The sequence below is a fragment of the Pipistrellus kuhlii genome, unplaced genomic scaffold (genome assembly GCF_014108245.1).
Source record: "Pipistrellus kuhlii isolate mPipKuh1 unplaced genomic scaffold, mPipKuh1.p scaffold_m20_p_5, whole genome shotgun sequence".
Taxonomy (NCBI): Eukaryota; Metazoa; Chordata; class Mammalia; order Chiroptera; family Vespertilionidae; genus Pipistrellus; species Pipistrellus kuhlii.
In genome coordinates this window covers 19,939,092-19,957,057 of record NW_023425551.1, presented here as the reverse complement: position 1 = coordinate 19,957,057, position 17,966 = coordinate 19,939,092, and the positions used below count along the sequence as shown (strand labels likewise).

At 46.4% G+C, this 17,966-nt stretch overlaps 1 protein-coding gene across 2 annotated transcripts; it reads right to left on the bottom strand.

Annotated features, from left to right (window-relative positions):
- Positions 1-663: 663 nt before the first annotated feature.
- On the bottom strand, positions 664-16,026 carry TNFAIP3 (TNF alpha induced protein 3). 2 transcript variants are annotated; one of them, XM_036413672.2, is made up of 9 exons: positions 15,773-16,025; positions 12,335-12,647; positions 8,811-9,001; positions 8,008-8,155; positions 7,664-7,834; positions 6,312-6,492; positions 4,080-4,987; positions 3,241-3,422; positions 664-2,620 (listed from the first exon to the last, which is right to left on the bottom strand). In XM_036413672.2, the coding sequence occupies exons 2-9, from the start codon at positions 12,630-12,632 to the stop codon at positions 2,348-2,350; spliced, it is 2,352 nt and encodes a 783-aa protein (XP_036269565.1). In that variant the 5' UTR covers positions 12,633-12,647; positions 15,773-16,025; the 3' UTR covers positions 664-2,347. The 2 variants fall into 2 exon arrangements, with proteins under 2 accessions (XP_036269565.1, XP_036269566.1); XM_036413673.2 differs by lacking the exon at positions 7,664-7,834 and having other exon boundaries at positions 15,773-16,026.
- Between the last annotated feature and the right edge of the window lie 1,940 nt (positions 16,027-17,966).

Genomic DNA, 17,966 nt, shown 5'->3' with positions numbered 1-17,966 from the left:
ACAGATGTGTTTGTGGGTGTGAGGACACAATATCTGGGATTTGCCTTGAAATAATCCAGGAAAAAGAGGGGGTGAGAAATGAAACATAGTTGGCAAAATGTTGATAATTGTTGAAACTGGATGATGGATGGATGGGGCTTCATTATACTTACTTCCTTGTAAATTAATCCCCCCACCCGCCCCCCAAAAAAGGGTCCAGAAGCTTTCTGGTCCTCCTGAATCAATCATCTATGGGTCCATTTGCCTTCGGTAGAAAAATGTATCCTTTTATAATTGCCCAGCACACAGATGCTGCCACTTTTCTTTCTTCTCGTCCTATTTCTCTTTCCTCCCTGCCTCTCTGCTCCTCCCTCTGCTTTTCTCTTTCTGCACATTATTAAGGCTTAGGGCAGGAACCCTTGAAGGAGTATAGGGCTCTAGCACCTTCTGGGAACTAGCACTGGCAGCACTTTCCCACTCTCATTCAGGCCCTGGAGTCCTGCTGGTAAACCGGATGTCTTACCCTCACACAGTTATTATTTTTGCAAAGTTCCCTTGTTATGCATGAGTGAAAGATGTATCCCCTGTCCAGGTATTCCTTGAAATAAAGACTTTTGGGAAGTGTAATCTTAATATGTGGGCCTTTTCCTTTCATCACATATAAATAGACAACATCAAAATTTGCTCTTAAATAATTTATCTTTTAATATTGGCTTTTGTGACAAGTTACAATTATTTAGGAAACTTTTAATAAAACCAACTGAGTAAACAGAAATCTACTTAAACAACTAAATGTGCAAATTCCAAATGTTTTACAAGTATAAATAATTCCATGTTTTCACATTAAGAATGAGAATGCCAATACACAAAATATTAAAATATGAACCTTAAAAAGAATAGATGAAAACACTGAAGACTAGTGGAGCACTAGTCCAGACCAAAAAAAAAAAAAAAAAAAAATGGCAGCCTTTACCTCCGGGGACAATGTGTTTCCCCTGCCATTTTTTTCTAGAACAAGTATGACAGTGACACAAAGCACATATAGAAACCACAGGCCGAGGATAGACATTTCCTCATACTGACGAACAGGAGGTCACTGCCGTATGCCCCAGAAAGGCATTCACACAGCAAATAAAACCATCACCAAAGGCCACCTCTTCCCAGTGACCTTCTCCAATCCCATCCCTGTTCCTTTCCAATCTTATCTCTAAGGAGGTAGAATAGTCAGAGACAATTCTGTATTATGGCTGGGAAGTGGCTCTGGCCAGTTTCATGAAGAAGAAGCATGAGATGTTAGTAAGTTGACCACTGGTGCAGTTCCTTCTTTCCTTGAGAAGGCAACGGAAGTGCATCAGAGTGGCCGACTGGCCGACTCCCCCGCTGCAGTCAGGAACGTGCCTGGCTCCAGAACATGACCCACAGCAAATACCTTATCTCAATAAGACACTAGGGAGTTTTCCCCAGAGCAGAAGAAACAACTTCATTTAAATAACCTTAAAGTTTGCAATAAAATAAATAAAGTAAACTCCAAACAGAGGGCCTTTGACAAGGCAGCAGGTTGAGTTCATGAAAGCTGTACGTACATGCGATGGCCCAACAACAACCAGAAAATAGGTTATTATTGTTCAGTCTTGGGACTCCAGGGCAGCATTTCAACACAATAAAAACGAATCCCTCATACACAAGGGTGCATTATATGTCCATGTTTTTATACACACCTCAGTTCAAGATAGCATGCCTAGAAGTGAAGACCGTGATAACCAAGAGGCACACATCTTCCCGGTGAGATATTCTGATTTCTACAAGGTGCATATTGTAAGGAGCAGCTGGATGCTTTGAAGTATGAACTTCGTCTCAGCAGCCTCAGAATCACAGTCCAAGGGAGAGGAGTGAGGCAGGGAGGGAAACACCACCAACTACTGTCACTGAACATGTCCGTTTTCCCTGAGCTTCCCAACCTTCTCACAGAGGCCCGTGGGCTGCGAGGACTCAGCTTCCCATCTCTGAGCAGTGCCGATGGAGGCAGGTGGAGTGGCTCCGACCGTGTCTTGTCTCTTTTCTCGAAAGATGACCAAGCAGTCCTGGCACACATTCCAAGTCCAAGTCCATCAAGCAAGCTCCTAGCCTCCGCTTGCAGGAGAGGAGGAGGAGGAGGAGCCCCAGAAGGAATCCGTCACCATCTGCTCCAAGGCCACCTGGGACTGTTCCTTGGTTACCAAACTCAAGGCCATGACCAAGAGCTTATCTTTCTTCTCCTGCTCAGAGACAACCTCGAGCCCCTGAGGCCCGGACCGACTCCAGTGGCACCAGAGTGGTTGGAGGATAGCACCATGTTGGCTAACGGCTGGGGCTGGCTCACCTGTTGGCATTAACTGTACATCTGCTTGAACTGAAAGCACTCGTTACAGTAGCCATTGCACTTGGCGTTGCCAAAGTGATCACAGGCAGGGGCCCGGCAGCGCTGTTTGGGGGGCTCTTCAGGAACAGGCTCTCCCCGGCCCACTCGCTGGCCCAGGTGCTGGCACTCCATGCAGAGTTCCTCATTGCGACAGGCCAGGATGTTCTTGCAGGAGGCCCGGGCACACTTGGGCCGGGAGGCAGTCTGTGTGGTTCGAGGCACGTCTCTGCGCTGGCTCGTTCTCTGAGGGGAAAGAGCAGAGAGGACTGTGGTTCACATTTCTCAGGGAGAGCGCCAGGGGTCTCAGAGGACAGTGTGGATGCCACCAGGCTCTGGGGGTGAAGAGCATCTGCCTGAGCAATGAAACAGGGGCCCATGGGCAGCTTGTGAGAAGAACCTCTCCCAGCACCTTCCCTTCAGCCCCCCCCCCCAAAGCAGGCCTGGCCCCAGATAGGCCTCCACTCGTAACCCGGAGGCCTGTGAATGATGGCCGGTTCGCTGCTGTTTAGGCAAATCAGATTTATTTGAGACGGATTTCTACACTCTGTAGACAACAGGAGAAGCATCTATCAGTCAAAGTTTGCTTTTCTTCTACGCCATCCAGGAGGCACCTGGGTCCTCTGCCCCCTTCTCCCGTCTCCTCTTGGTAAAGGGTTATGTCAGAAAGTCTGCTAACCACTTAGGTGTTTGTGCTTCTCCTGTAACTCCAAGAGCTCTGTGACAGCCACCTGGCTTTGGGAGGCAGTAAGAGGTTTTATTCTATGGCTAATCTTACTTGCTTTTTGAAATGAATTCTAAGGAATCCTAGTATGTGGGCCATGCAAATTGATAGTAGAGAAGGGAGTATCTCAAAAATGTCTTACCAGCTGCTCTTCAGTCCGTTTGGCTTCATGAAATCTCTGGTTTTGAGCTTCAATAAAACACTTCTGGCAGTACCCTTCAAACACCGTGCTTCCGAGAGTACCACACTCCCGCCCCAGGCAGGGGACTGCGTTCTGGAACCTGGCGGCTGCGGGACCTGCTTTCCCCGAGGCGGCCACAAAATCTGGAAGAGAGTTGATACCCGTCAGTACCATATGTGGGCTACCAAACAGAGAGAAACGATAGCTTGAGAGAAAGCAACAGTGTCCAAATACAGATTAGGCCAGCCTTCCATATTTACACGAGAGCAGCTTTTTATAAATTCAATGAACTTTAAAAGAATGATAATGCTGCCACTGAAACATCTTTGACTTTACAAATCTCTCACTTCGAACTTGCCCGCTGGTCAAGCACAGTAACAGAACAGAGACACACTCACTGCCCATCCTTCTTTCTAATCAGAGATTTCTAAAACCGCAGATGGTTTCTTGCAATGTCAGTAAAGACGTCTCTGTCTCCCGCTGCTACTCTTCAGATTTTGAGTTTCCTCTGTTATTCTAAAGTTTCAGGAAAAGTCTAGTTTAAACCCTACCTTATAAACACAACACTGAACAACCCATGGAAGCTAATTCTATGCACTCTCCCTACAGGATGCACTTGGAACATGGTACTCCGTGCCTTTGGCTTCCGTGTGTGTGGCTGGCAGAGCCAGTGTGACTGTCCCTCTGGGTAACATTCTACCCCACTGCCCAAAGGGCCTCCTTTCTTGAAGTTCAAGAACAAAACCCTTCTACGTAGGGGTTTTAAAACAGAGGTTTAGAGAACCCAGCATTCCACTCACGTTTATTTTCTCTGTACTCGATGAAACACAGCGTGCAAAAGCCCTGGTTTTCGGGAGTCCCAAAATACATGCAGCCAGACTTCCTGCACTTGCTCGTCCCCGTCCTGTCCCCAGGAGTGCGTGTGGCCTGAGAAGAGCAGCCAGAGGGGGCCTCGTTCCCAGCTCTGCGGCAAGAATGGGGGGAGAGACTCTGGATGAGCTGCGCTGGGTCGGACTTGGACCTCTGATGACAGGAAGGAGGGATGCTGGAGCTGAGGTTTGAGGCGGGCTCTGCCGTAGTCCTTTTGAAGCAAGTGCTGCAGATCCCATTAAATGTCCTGGTGACGTCCTGGAGGCAGGCTCGGCACTTACCGGGATCTAAATGCCTCGTGCTGTCCGGATTGTGGCCTGCGTTCAGTTGCCGGGCATTGTGGCAACGCTCACAGAATCCATTGTGCTGCACGTTCAGCGTGAAAGGGCAGCCGGGGCTCCTGCACTTCATGGCCGTGGTCTCGCTGAACAGGAAGAGGCTGGGCGCTGTCGGAGGGGCCGAATGGGGCCCCCCGGCTGGCTCCTCGGGGCTCCAGGCCGCGGGCTCGTAGGCCTCGCCCCGAGAGGCTCCAAGCACCACGTCCGGGCCTGGCTTGGGGTTCGGCTTGGGGGACTTGTGCTGGTTCTTTTGCCGCCTCTCTGCGCACTCATGGCATAGGGGCTGGGTGTTCACGGACATGAAGAAAGGACAGTTGGGTGTTTCACATTTTACATCCATGAGGGAGAGCTGGGGCACGGAGGGCTCCAAAGCGTGCTGGGCGTGCAGCTCTCTCCGCCCCTGCTCCGTGTTCTCCTGCCACTTCTTGTACTCGTGCTGGACAAGTTCAAAGTAATCATCCACCAGGTTTATTTCCTTTGGTAAGTTAGCTTCATCCAACCTGAAGGACCGAAAGGAAAAAAATATGAGACTTCTTACACATGCAAACACACACACACACGCACACACACATATGGCAATACAAGAGCAAACCTAGAATGTGGATCTAGAACCAGCCATTGAGATGCAAGCCTATTGTGAAGACTTTGCACATTACACAGTCCAGTTCTTAATGATTTCAGGAATCAGTGTCTTCTTGAGTCAGTATATCTAGAATGGTGGATAACACTAAAGAAAGGTCTCCTCCAGGGCTGCTGCTATACTCAATGGCTCTATGCCTCTTCTACAATAAAAAGTCATGTTTACTTTCTAACATCTCAGAGATCAAATTTCTAGTAAACTATTCCTCAGGTATTCTTTGGGGACCAGTCTATGATACAAATGATTTTGCCACTTTGTGTTTCTGTACTTTGCTGTTATTAATTTTAAACTAGGGCCTGGTCTCTGCTAGAATGCATGGCCATGAGCAGTACCCAGAGGCAGACAACCCTCTAGGCTAGGGGTGTCGAACTCAATCAGAGAAGGGGCCAAAATCTAAAATCCAGCCTAAATCGCGGGCCGAATGGTTTACTGAACAGTCATAAACTGTCATTGTGATGGAAACGCAGCGGAGTGCAGTGATGACAGCGCGGTGCGGGCCACATTGCAAGGCCTGGCGGGACGGATTTGGCCCGCGGGCCTTGTGTTTTACACATGTGCTCTAGGCGTTATGTATGACTCTTGGTAACTTGTTGCTCTCCACTTTGGGAAACACATTCTCTTGGGTCTTTAGAGGTCAACTCCTGTGCATGTCAGTTCTAAGAAATAGGCACCACTTCAAGATGAAGCCAGTGTCTGGCATTTAGATACCTGTGTGCACTCAGAGTGCCTCCTCCCGTTTCCTTGTGGTGAAATCACGTGGCTGCTACATAAACACATTCTACTACTCAGTCTGGTATGTCTGTCCTTACCAAGAAGCCAAGAAAAAAAAGAAAAGGCTCTAGTTTCTAAGAATTTTCACTTGCTAGTCTAGTACTAGAGAAATGAAGAAAAACAAGTATCCATGATGTAAACAAACTTTTTCAAAAGCCACAATTCTGACTCTCAGCATCCATGTGTGTAGGAAAATCATGCTAAGTAAATTACTTGCTCTCATTTGAAACCAGTTAGTAATGCCTCGGGTGAGCCTCTCTGACGCTGGCAAACCTCTGAGTTTGTTTCACACCGGAGGGAACTGCATTAAAAAACTTGACTGTTGAGCTTGCTTTGGGGCGGTGGCAGCTTATGGGGCTGAATTGCAAACAGTTTAGGAGGACAGAGGTTGGCGGTGAAGATAAAGTGCTTACTTTGCAGCATTGATCAAGTGGGTGGTGCCGTGGTCCCAGCCTTGCACTGGGATTTCTATCACCATCAAGTACTCTTTCAAAAGCTTCTCCTTCATCTCGTTTTCAGGATCTGTCAGAAAGTGAACTTTCAAGTCTTCAAATCTCCCTCGCTCTCTGTTAACAAGTGGAACGGCTCGAATTTCTGAGGGGGAAAATAACACATAAGTCAAATATAATTCTGCTAAGTGAGATGTGTGAGGCTCTACACACAATGGTTAAAATGTGAAAATGCAGAAAGGACACAATTACAGGGTGGAAAACTATGATCAAGCCGCAAACTCAAAGGGGGAAACAAACTCCGCTAAACTCTAATATAAAAGGCAGTGTTTCCAAGAAGCTTGCGGAACATAAAGCAGCGTGGAGGCAGCAGATTTTGCTGGCTAAATTCCCACACTTCAGAATCAGACTGACCTGAGTTCGAATCCTCACTCTGCCACTATCAAATTCTGTGACATTAGGCAAGTTATTTGCCCAACTCTATGAGCTTCAAGTGCCTCAATTGTAAAATAAGGTTACCAATGTTTACAACCCATAGAGATGCTGTGAGGATAAAATGAAATAAAGAAATATGCCTAAAGCACTTACAAAGTGCCGAGTGCACATTAAGTTATTATACTAATAGCTAACCTGATAGACATTTACCGGCTCCATGCCAGGCACTGGATTAAGGATCTGTGTACCTTAATTCGTCACTTATTAATAGAAACTAGAAGCCTGGTGTATGAAATTTGTGCACAGGGAGGGGGGTCTCTCAGCCTGGCCTGCACTCTTTCCAATCAGCGACTCCTCGGGGGATGTCTGACTACCAGTTTAGGCCTGATCCCATGGCAGTCAGACATGCCTCTCGCAATCCTGGACAACTGGCTCCTAACTGCTCGCCTGCCTGGCTACCTGATCCCCCCATCTATCCCCCTGCTGGCCTGTCACCCCCCAACTGCCTCACTACTAGCCTGGTCACCCCCTAACTGTCCGGAAGGCAGTGGGATGTCCAGAAGATGCCCGGTCACCTGGTCTAATTAGCATATCACCCTTTTATTAGTATAGATGATAGTAGTAAGATATATACATGTATCTCCTACTTGCAACTAACATGCTGAAAGTAATTCTGAAGCCATACACAAAAGGTAAAGGAGTACTATGATTACTGCTACTGGAAACCAAGCAAAAGATAGCGTACTGTATTTAAATAAAAAGAATATACTTCCATGGGACTAACTGAATAAGGAGCAAAAGAGCAAACCCTGACATTCAGAACAGGGTGTACCGCTATCTGCCAGCAGTTACAAATGTGAATGAATGCTCAGGTTTCTCACCAGGCCCACTGTCCTTCAGGGTCACCAGGGGTACAAAGTGTTGGCTGTCGTAGCCGAGAACAATGGGGTATCTGTAGCATTCCTGGGCAGGCCAGTGGAGAGGCAAATAAATTCCGCCCACCTTCAAAGGAGCGAAATTGGAACCCGATTCCAAACTTCTCAGCATTTTGTCTGTTGAAAGAAAAAAGAAAAAATAAGGCCCTCAGGTGACTCTCATCAAATTCCATTCAGCTACTGTTGCCGGTAACTGGGGCAGTGTAGATTTTTTTTTTTTCCCCTTAAGAGGAAAAGCATTAAAACTGAAAAGCACTTGCATACAAAGAAGCGATCTGTAGGCAACTCACCTGAAATGACAATGATCGGCCTTCTGAGGATGTTGCAAAGGACAAATATGTGCACTTCTTCCAGTGAATTATACGGAAGGCCGCTTCGGGCCCCTGGTGTGTCGGGGGATGCCATTTTGATAAGGTTGTCCCATTCCTCAGTCCAGTTCTGAAGGGAGAAAGGGGCCAGGAGGGGAACAGTGTTTGAATGTCCTCTGCATTAAAAAAATCATTCTGACACTCTATGGTTATTCATTTATATAACTCGGCTTGCTTTTCCCCTTTCTGGAAATCATCATTCAAATGATCACCCTTTTTTCCCCATTTTGGTTTTCTTCCCTTACAATGTTCCATTACAAGGCAAACTCAGAAGTGGGGGAGGATGACAGGGACAGCACCTGCTTTCAAAAAATCCCTGATGAGGCATAACACTGAAGCCCCTCATCCAAAATATACACAAAAATTCCAAACTTGTGACTGAGAATGGTGAGGTCTGAATTTGACTGGCCGGCTCAGTACAGCATGCAAAGGACAATCAAACTGAAAAACTGCCACAACGCCACAGGGAAGGCCAGGGATCAGAATGATCAAGCTGAAGCTAAGAGACACACAGCTGGGAATCTGCTGCCCTGGAGTCTCCCAACAGTGACAAAATCCCCAGTTCATCCCACAGGAGGTTTCCACGGACGATGTTTTGCTTAGCCAAGCTCATGTAACCTGGTAAATTGTGTGCTTCTGAGAGCAGGGGCTGCCCTACGGCACTCTTTCCCCCACCAGGGAGGTCTGTCGATGGATGCTTAACGGGGGAACAAAACAAAACATACCCGGGTGTCGTAGCAAAGCCCCGTTTCCACAAACTCCTGAGATTTCAGAGACTCCAGCTGCCAGCGGAATTTAAAGTTGCGTGTGTCCGTCTCCTTGAGAGTGCTGTAGAGTGCCTTCCTCAGGACCAAGTCCGTGTCCTGAACACCCCACATGTACTGAGAAGCAGCATGCATGAGGCAGTTTCCATCACCTGAGCACATAAGAGAAGCAACTTCAAGCAATCCACATACAAACCCTGCGAAGCCTCTCAGACTGAAGGGGCGCTCACGCTATCCTGGGAGACCCCCTGGGGCATATAGAAATGCAAATAGCTGATAACATTTCACAGATGATGGCAGGAAAAAAAATCCTTATTTTTTATGACTGATATCAAAAGAGCAAAAGGAGCCAGGGACAGGTAATCACTGGACCTTGGTCCAGTCCAGCTTTACCCGAACTCATGTAGGTAACTTGGGGGGAAATTCCTTAATCTCTCTGAGTCTTCTTCCTCTTTGTGAAACGAGGGCATTGGATTGTGATCCCTCAAGTCTGGCTAAGACACTGGCAATATTTACTTGATGTTCTGGCTAAGACACTGGCGATATTGCCTTCTGACTCCAGCAGAGTAGACCCAGTGCAATGTGCACAAACCAGGAAGCCAGTTGTCTCCATTCACTAGACAGGGATGGTCTGGCTATGACTCAGTGGTAAATGGCTTGACCATTCCACTGTAGGCTTTGAGGCCTGGGAATTTCCTCTCCTGGTTTGTAAAGTGGGATTGAGAACACACACAATTATCTACTGTCACTGGCAATTATTTCATCTGCGTTTAGATGCCTTGTGAGAATGCTTGGATGCCTACGTTTTGAAAATAATAATTTAGGGCTGGCATTTTAAGAATTTTGAGCAAAAAAAAAAAATAGATCTAATTTTATTCCATTAATTTGTTACTTTTATGTAGCAAATTTTATAGGCTAAAATTCATAATTAAAGAGACTGCATTTTCCCCAACCCCCAAATAATAAACATTATGGGAGACTGTTTAATAATAATAATAATAATAAATTTATTCCTTAATCTCCTTGGAGAGTGCACAATTGTTTTTAAAAAGAAAAATACAACTCTTTGCTTTGTATAAGTAGGGCAATAAAGCTCTCTGACATTGTATCAAATTTTAATTATAGTCAAACTGTAAAACGACAATAACAACACTCCTGAAAAACATATCCACGGCCAGTATCCCTTCAGCTTACACACTTAGAAAAACTAACTACATAAGTATCACACAAATGAACGAACAAGATCATTTGTGTCTTGGCAGAAGTGTGGCAAGGACTGCATTCTGTTGAAATTTCCCCTTTGCAAAATCTAGAGCAAAGATAAGGCCTTTTTTTTTTCTTCTTGTTGTGCTTACTTTCAGTTCTTTATTGAGATGCACCAGTATAAAATTCCCTAAGTAACATCTGGAATTCCCCAGTGCTAACTTATTTGACTAGCAATTGAGCAACAGCTATTGTACTTTTTGTTCTGGTGTGTAGACATTTAAACTGCGAAGTGCACCCTGGACTTTCCAAGTGGGTGTGGTCAGGGTGAGCTGGAATAGGGCTACTCATTATACAAGTGAAATCGCGGCAGCCAATAGACGCTGGAATTTTTCACATGAAGTTTCAACTTTATGCCACCTACTCCCTTCCTCATTCACCGCAGTCTCATATCCTCAAATGCAAACTTGTGAATCACCCCCTCCCCAGACCACTGATTTTGTAGAACCCACCTATGGGACGAAGGCTGCTTAAAAAAGGTGCTAGTAAAAAGCAAAGAGGAAAACTCATTTGCTTCGCCCATCCCCTAAGTATTTCCTTTTCCAGAATTTTTAAGACATTTTCTTGAAATTGGAAAATAAAAGGATTCTGAGCCTAAAAATCCCTGTTTCCAGAAAATGTCACCAAAATGCATTGACTTTTGTAGTTTTCTTATAGGGTGAATCCTCATTGATTTAAATGACAAATCATTGCCAAACAAATGCTTACTCTTTATATTCCATTATTTTCTTAAGGAAACAGAGCCAGTTAAACCTAAAATGTCAGTTAATGAACATAAAATGTTCCTCTTTCTGCCACATTTCTAATTTGGCAGAATCTCTGTTTCCAGCTCTCCCCAAATTGACTTCATCTCTCTCTCTCTTTTTTTGTAACAAAAAGGGAGAGAGTTAAAACCACAAGCTGTCAGGAATATAAACCCCTTGATGATGACTTAACATAATTACCTACTTCTATGCATCACTTGATTTAATGCCAAGAACGATGGTAACACTAGCAATCCCCAGTTTTGTTTTGCTTTCTGTGTTCCTAAGAATCTATGTTTCAAAAATATAAGCAAGATGTTGAGATGATGTACAAGACCCTCCAGAAGCAAAGCAAAAACAAACAAACAAACAAACAAACAAACAAAAAACCCACAGCCTCAGTCACACCAAGTTACCCAAGCCAGAAATGGCCAAAGTTAATGTAGCAACTAAGTAACTTAAGTTAATGCTCTTATCCTTTCATTGTCCACCAGGATTTTCTGCATGTGGATGAATGTATTATTTGATTGGGATGGTTTAGGACTGTATCTGATCTAAGGACCTGAGATCCCTGCCCTTACTTAAACTATAAGCATTTAATTGATCTTGGACCGTTTACTTGCTTAGTGTAATAATTAGCTACATCCATAAAGTGGAATTTTGTATCTGCATGAAACAGTATGATTGGATGTTTCTGGGCTATGCACACTCTTGCTCAAAGGAAATAATTAAAAAAAAAAACAAACAACAACAACAAAAAACCAAACAGTAAAGCTCAGAGCAGGAAACAGCTACTAATGGTAAAGGGCCATTGTGTAGATGGGCAGAGACTGTAAGAAATTCAGTACTATCCCTAAAAATAATGAAGTAGAGGTCCAAAATCAGTGCTAAAAATCTCAAGTACCTTTCTAGTTCATAACATGGGACCATAAGCAACAGAACCTAGGAAAGGGAAGAGCAGACAACAGGAGCCCCCCTTGTCCTCAACAGCCATTCATCGGCTAACCAATACAAGGCCATCAAGCCAAGAAGTGTAAGACCATCATCACAAACATTCTCTAAGGACAGTGGGGAAATAACAATAATACCAGTTTTCACACCATGCTTTCCTCTTGCACTAAAGCCTTATAATACTTCCACTACTGGCCAGGGAAGTGAATTTTACAGATGATTAAACAGTCGCAAAAATTAGTTGTATTAAGTCATCTAACAAGAGCCTGGTGTTCAGTAATGCATTCCCCAAGCCTTCATGCACTCTGCTCTCTAATATACACAACTAGAAAATATCCTTAATAAAAATATTCCCCAAACAAGCTAGCTTTCATCACATGCCCCCACAGAGTTTCTATACGAAGGTGTCACATGCCCCAAGAGACTTGTGTTTGGGCTAGTGATATTAAAATGGAATGAATGGAAACCCAACACTGTGGAAGCCACACACACAGTCACACACACACACCACACAAAAGCATGTCTTACCATTTGTCTTCAAAGCTACAAGTTTCCTGACTTCTCGACACCAGTTGAGCTTCTTCTGACTTTCCAGGGAGGCCTGGATGCTTCTGTCGATGAGGGCTTTGTGGATGATCTCCCGAAATTGTGGACAAAACTGGCAAGTTCTAAACATTTCCAGCGTGTACCGGTGCATGGATTTTAGATGATGAATGATCCCATTGGTAGGCTTAAATATATCTTCTGGAGTCCTCTCTCTGATCTTCACAGCTTTCCGCATATTGCTCAAATACAAAGCTTGAGGAAGGAGTTGCTCAGCCATCATGTTCTTCCACAGCAACTGAAGAGGAGAAAAACCCATTCCGTTAGCCCGACTTTGATACACTTCCTATATACCTGCCCGCAGGAATCCCCAGCGTTTGATCTCGTCATTACCCTGATCTGTAGGCAAAAGATCTTAGTCACCTCTACTCCCAGGATACTAGCTGGCCTCAAAGATTAACTCACACTGGACTGTTTTAAATTACATCACTCTTAAAGATTAGTCTAAACAAGAGAAGGAAGGCGGAGAGTGGGTTCTGTGGAGGAGGAGGGGGAGAAGGAGGAGAAGGAGGGGAATAACCCTGTATTGGAAAGACAGTAAATATTTTGTGAAAAATCCTGTAATTGTATGCTGTCCCCTAGGCATCTGACTGGAGTTTCCTCTTTAGCCCCAAAGAGAAATATTTACAAAGCGTTTATTTATAAATTTATTATAATGTTTATAGAGTTAAAACTGAATGTTGTATAATCAACAACAACAAAAAAAGCCTATGTCCAACAAGATGCTTTGTAATTTTAAGAGCAAATGATCAGCAAGCAGCCTTTCCAAACCTAGTTACTGAACTTTAAAGATCAGAATAAGAAATGAAATAACAATAACAATAGGATGATAAATTCTACACTTCCAAGAACAGACATTGGAGCTCAATTACTTCAATGCAACTGCCAACCAAATTGTATTCTCTTCCTCCAGGTACCAACACTCAGATGCATTTCCCATCCTGTCTTCGCCCTAAAATCTTCAAACCCAATCAACAGGTGGAAGGAAATGAACAGCTGGAAGCAGATGAGGAAAGATATTTCAACCAGGTGGCTACGTAGGACATATGAAAGAGGAAGGGGGCAATACCCAGCATCCACAACCCTTGCCAACAGTGTGGGATGACATGAACTGACACAAGGTGGGATCCTGCAGCGTGGAGAGCTAGCTCTCACTCACTGGCCCTTAGTAGGCTGCCTCTAATTCCCAAGAGGAAGACAAAGATGATTTCAGAGAATGAAGACATTCCTGGAAAGTTTCATAGTGATTGTGAATCCTATTCCTCCATCAGTCTATTTGCCAGGCCTCTGAGAAAGAAATTAAATCGATGTAAGAGGGAAAAGAAACCTAGATATTCAGAAAGCCACTCCTGGGAAGCCATGGATAAGGGGGTCTAAATTCTGTGGCCCATTCAAAAAAAGGGATTTGAACTAGATAACCCCAAGGTTGCTTCAGAGGAGTTTTGTGTTGGTAGTTAGTTTTGTACCATAATTCCTAATCTGATTGCCAGGGGAGGCCTGGGAGAAGTCATTCTCTGGGTCAGATAGGGATCTGTCCTCTGATGTCAACCGTTCTCAGGAGGTAGAAGTGGGCAGCATGATAGCAGGACTACGGACACCACAAGGTACAAAAACATCACAAAGACTTCCCCTTTGTGGCATGGCAGAAGTCTCTTTTAGAATGACATTCAGTCACCGGTCCATCACTCAACAAGCACTGTCCGCTCCGCCCATCTGCTAAAGGTTGTACTTGATACTGGGGTTAAAAATCAAAGACAACCTTACTCTACTTCCCTCTTGAAATCACACGACCACCTTAGTCTGCAGCGAAGGCAACAGAAGCACAGGTGCTGCTCAGGTCCCACACTGTCCAGGGGCAGAACTTTGCCTCAAAGCCAGGTCTTCCAACACCTGCCCCTTGCTATTCTCACACCACTATACCTGTGATCGCAGTGCCTGCCGCTCCAGATGGAAACAGACGGGCACTAGGAAGATTTTTAAAAAGCTAGATGGAGCCCCTTTTTGCTTTTCTGACGGACTCTTCTATTATTTTATTCTGAACCTAAAGCTCTTGCAAATGGTGAGAGCTGTGAACCATATGCAAGACATGCAAATGTCAACACTGGCCAGCCCAGTGTCATCTCATTCACAGGGTTAGTCTTGCATGGCCCGCAGGACTGCCTCCTTAAATCAAAACCCGCTGTCCAAGTTCCCAGTACGTGGACTTCTCCACGCCAAAGATCAAAGAATAAGTTTTTCTGACCCATGACTATACTGTCCTCATAGGCAAAGACTTACAATATTATCTTTAACAGTTCTTTTAGATTTCTATCATCTCACTTTTTATCAACAAATACCTCAGGGAATTTTTGGAAAGCACCCCTCCAAATATTCAAAAGATTGTACAAAGAATTGCAAGAATGAAAGAAGCACCTTAGATGACCGGAAAGGAGCCGTGACTGACTGCTCAATACCTGGGATCATGAGGGCCCAATGAATGAAGAGCGGTTTTCCCCAGATGCCCAGATGCTGCCGGAGACACTTGACCAGGCCCGGTGTCCCAGGGCAGAGAGAACTGAAAACACAGCGGTCTCCAAGGGAGCTGAGCTCCTTCCTTACTGAATACCACTGCTTTCCTGAGAAGCCAGGTGGCAGGATGTGTGATGACCCCCATTGACAAAGACTGTCTGGGGCAGGGGCCTGCAGATGGTTCCACACTGGAGCCCTCCAAACGCAGGCCACCTCTCCATGCACACTTGCCTTACAATGATGCAACTGAAAAAGATGGACCCAGCTCGCGACCTCCGACTCCTTGCACAGAACCCTCTGGAGTGTCTGCACACCCTCCCTGGAAAGGTTAGCAAACTGAGCCCCCTGCCCCGCACCGGGTTCTGTGGCCCTGGAGGCATCACACCCCCAAATGCGCTGGCTCTGCACAATCTGGAAGAAGTCACAGACAGCATTCTGCAAGGGGCTGCGTGGCCATGGGCATGCAGCCCTGGGTTCCAAATAATAATAATAATAATAATAATAATAATAATAATAATTAATAACAAAATAAAGAAGACACAAAAAAGAGCAAAACAACAACGACCACCAAGCGGCCTCAGGGGCGCCTCTCCATCATTGGGGCTGCAGCCTAAATTCTCTGCATCATCTGAATAGAAAGGCACAGCTGGCTGGAGGGATCCAGGGCTGTCACCCCAACATCTGGCGCGGGGACCTCCACTTCCAGCATTTCAAAACCTACACTGGGCACAAAAGGGTCCACAAGCTGCCCCCCTCCGGGGCCGCCGCAGCACCAGTGCCCGGCCGCCCGGTCCTGGCCTCGGAGAAAGGAGCCGCCGGGGTGGGCAGCAGCACGGAGACCCGGCGGTTGGTTACCTACCCGGGGCGGCGCGATCCTCTCCCGAAGTCCCACGTCCAGGTCAGGGCAGGCGAGCGCCGCAGGCCAGGGTCGGAGCCGGGCGGAGGCGGCGCCCCATAGACAGCGGGCTCGGGCGCGCTCACTGGCTGGGCCGCCGGGGGTGTGATCGCGCCGCCGCGGCCGCCGTGCTCCCGGGCCGCTCTCGCCGCTCCGCCCCCGCGGGTTCCGAGCACCCTGCACTCGCCGCTCCGAGGCTGCAGACTGCCAGCTCTCTGTTCTCTCTTTCTGTTTAACAGCGGAGCCCGGCGGGGATTTCCACCTTTCCACCCGGGGACTTTCCAGACACGTGACGGGGCGCTGGGAAGGCGGCCGGCGGGCGGGCGGGCGGGCCGGCGGCCGGCAGGGGGCGCAGCGGGCCAGAGGGCGCCCCGCCCCGCCCCATCCCTCGGTCCCGCCCCCCGCCCCGCCCCGCCCGCGGGTGGCCCCGCCCGCCGCGGGGTGTCCCCGCGTGAGTCACTTGGCATTTCGGAAGCTGGGGCCTGCCAACGTCACATCCATGTGGAAATCGCTGTGATGGGAACTGGAAATGAAATAGGTTTTTTTTTTTTTTTTTTTTCTTCTCGGCCGTTTTTCTGCAGAAAAATCAACTGCGGAGAACAAGAAGGGAAATAGTAAAGAAAGAAAACCCTAAAAAATCACCCGGCGGACCTCAGCCTCTGGGGCCTGTTCGAAAAGCTTTGGTTGTGCACGTGATGAGCTCATAGGGGAGCCCATGAGTCTAGGCCCCCCGCGGGGATTTCGAGAAGAAGAAGCAGTCAAGGTCGTCCTCCCCGCTCCCAGCGGTTCCTGCCAACCCCGGACCCAGGCTGAGGGAGGCAGGTCCTAGGTGACATCAAGCCCCGTGGCCCTGCGACCTTGAAGTTCACAGGAACAAGGCCAGTCTAGATGGATTTCCCCTTGTTCATTTCAGCACACTAGGTGTCCAGGTGGCGTCACATTCAGGTAGAATTTCAGTTTAGAAATCACTTCGAATTCATCACTGCTGCCCTGGCTATGTCCCCCTAAGATCTTAGTAGGAGGCTTTTTAGGTCATCCATCACTCCAAGGAAGATAACACTCCGTATTAAATAACGTGGTCACCCACTGTCTTCATCCAGAAATGTCCTGAGGAAATAGGTTATCAGCCACCTGAGCTATGGAGGGAAGAGCATCCTGGTCCCCCACTGGCCCATTTCCTAGAATGGTTAAAGGAGAAGCAGGTTGAAATATTCATTGTCCCCTTGTAGGCTCAAGTATACCTGTCAGGCCATGTAGCTCTCATTTCAAATTAGGAAAATAACGCTTCTTTCTCTGGTAAGAACCTGCAGAGACTGAGGGGTGGGGGTGTGTGCTTTTTTGGCAAAGGGAAAAGGAGCAGAGTCAGTAGAGGCCAAGGTCCCAAAGCTAGTGCTGCTGGTCATTTGAAACTGAAGGCTGAGATTTTTTCCAAATCCAAACCTCCTAATACTTGTACTCTCCTTATTCACAAATGTTTTTAGCAGCCAAAACTCAAACAATGGATAGTCAAACTAGTAATATAATAATCAACAGAAGGACTTGTATACATGCATATAAGCACAACTAATGGACACAAGATACTGGGGGGGGGGGGGCATATGCCAGGGGGTAAGGGAGGCTAGGGAAGGTCAAGGGGCAGGGGAAGGAATATATGCACTATTTGTAATACTTTAAACAATAAAATAAAATTTAAAAAGATAGTAATAATAATAACAACAATGTTTGTTGAACTTTAACTACATGCCAGTCTCTAGGCTAGGTGTTTGAAATGCATCCTACCACTTCAACCTCAAAACAACTCCATTTGCAGTTTAAAAGCTCTGAAGTGTAAAAGCTTAAGTCATTTGCTCAGTGTCTACACAACGAGTAAGTGGCAGAGCCATGATTGGCTCTGGGCCTGTCTTACTCCAAAGTTCACACCGCTAAGTTTAAACTATTAAACCATTACTCTCAGGAAATATTGTACAAGATTGAGTCCCAGGGCTCCCGTATGTATCCCCCAGCCTCACAAACACATGGCAGCCTCCTGTCACTTAGGTAAACATGGACCTCAGGCAGGGCCAGAATGGGGACTTGGATGGCTCTCCCTTGGTGCTCCTTTGCAACAGGAATTGCCTCTGTCTTTCATTTCTCAGGCTGTGACCCCCTCATCTC

Coding starts and splice junctions, on each gene's coding strand:
- TNFAIP3 (XM_036413672.2), bottom strand. CDS start 12,632: ATGATGGCTGAGCAACTCCTTCCTCAAGCTTTGTATTTGAGCAATATG. Junction 8,156..8,810: donor GGCTTTGCTACGACACCCGG/GTATGTTTTGTT, acceptor TTCTCCCTTCAG/AACTGGACTGAGGAATGGGA. Junction 6,493..7,663: donor CCTGAAGGACAGTGGGCCTG/GTGAGAAACCTG, acceptor TTTCCCCCTCAG/AAATTCGAGCCGTTCCACTT.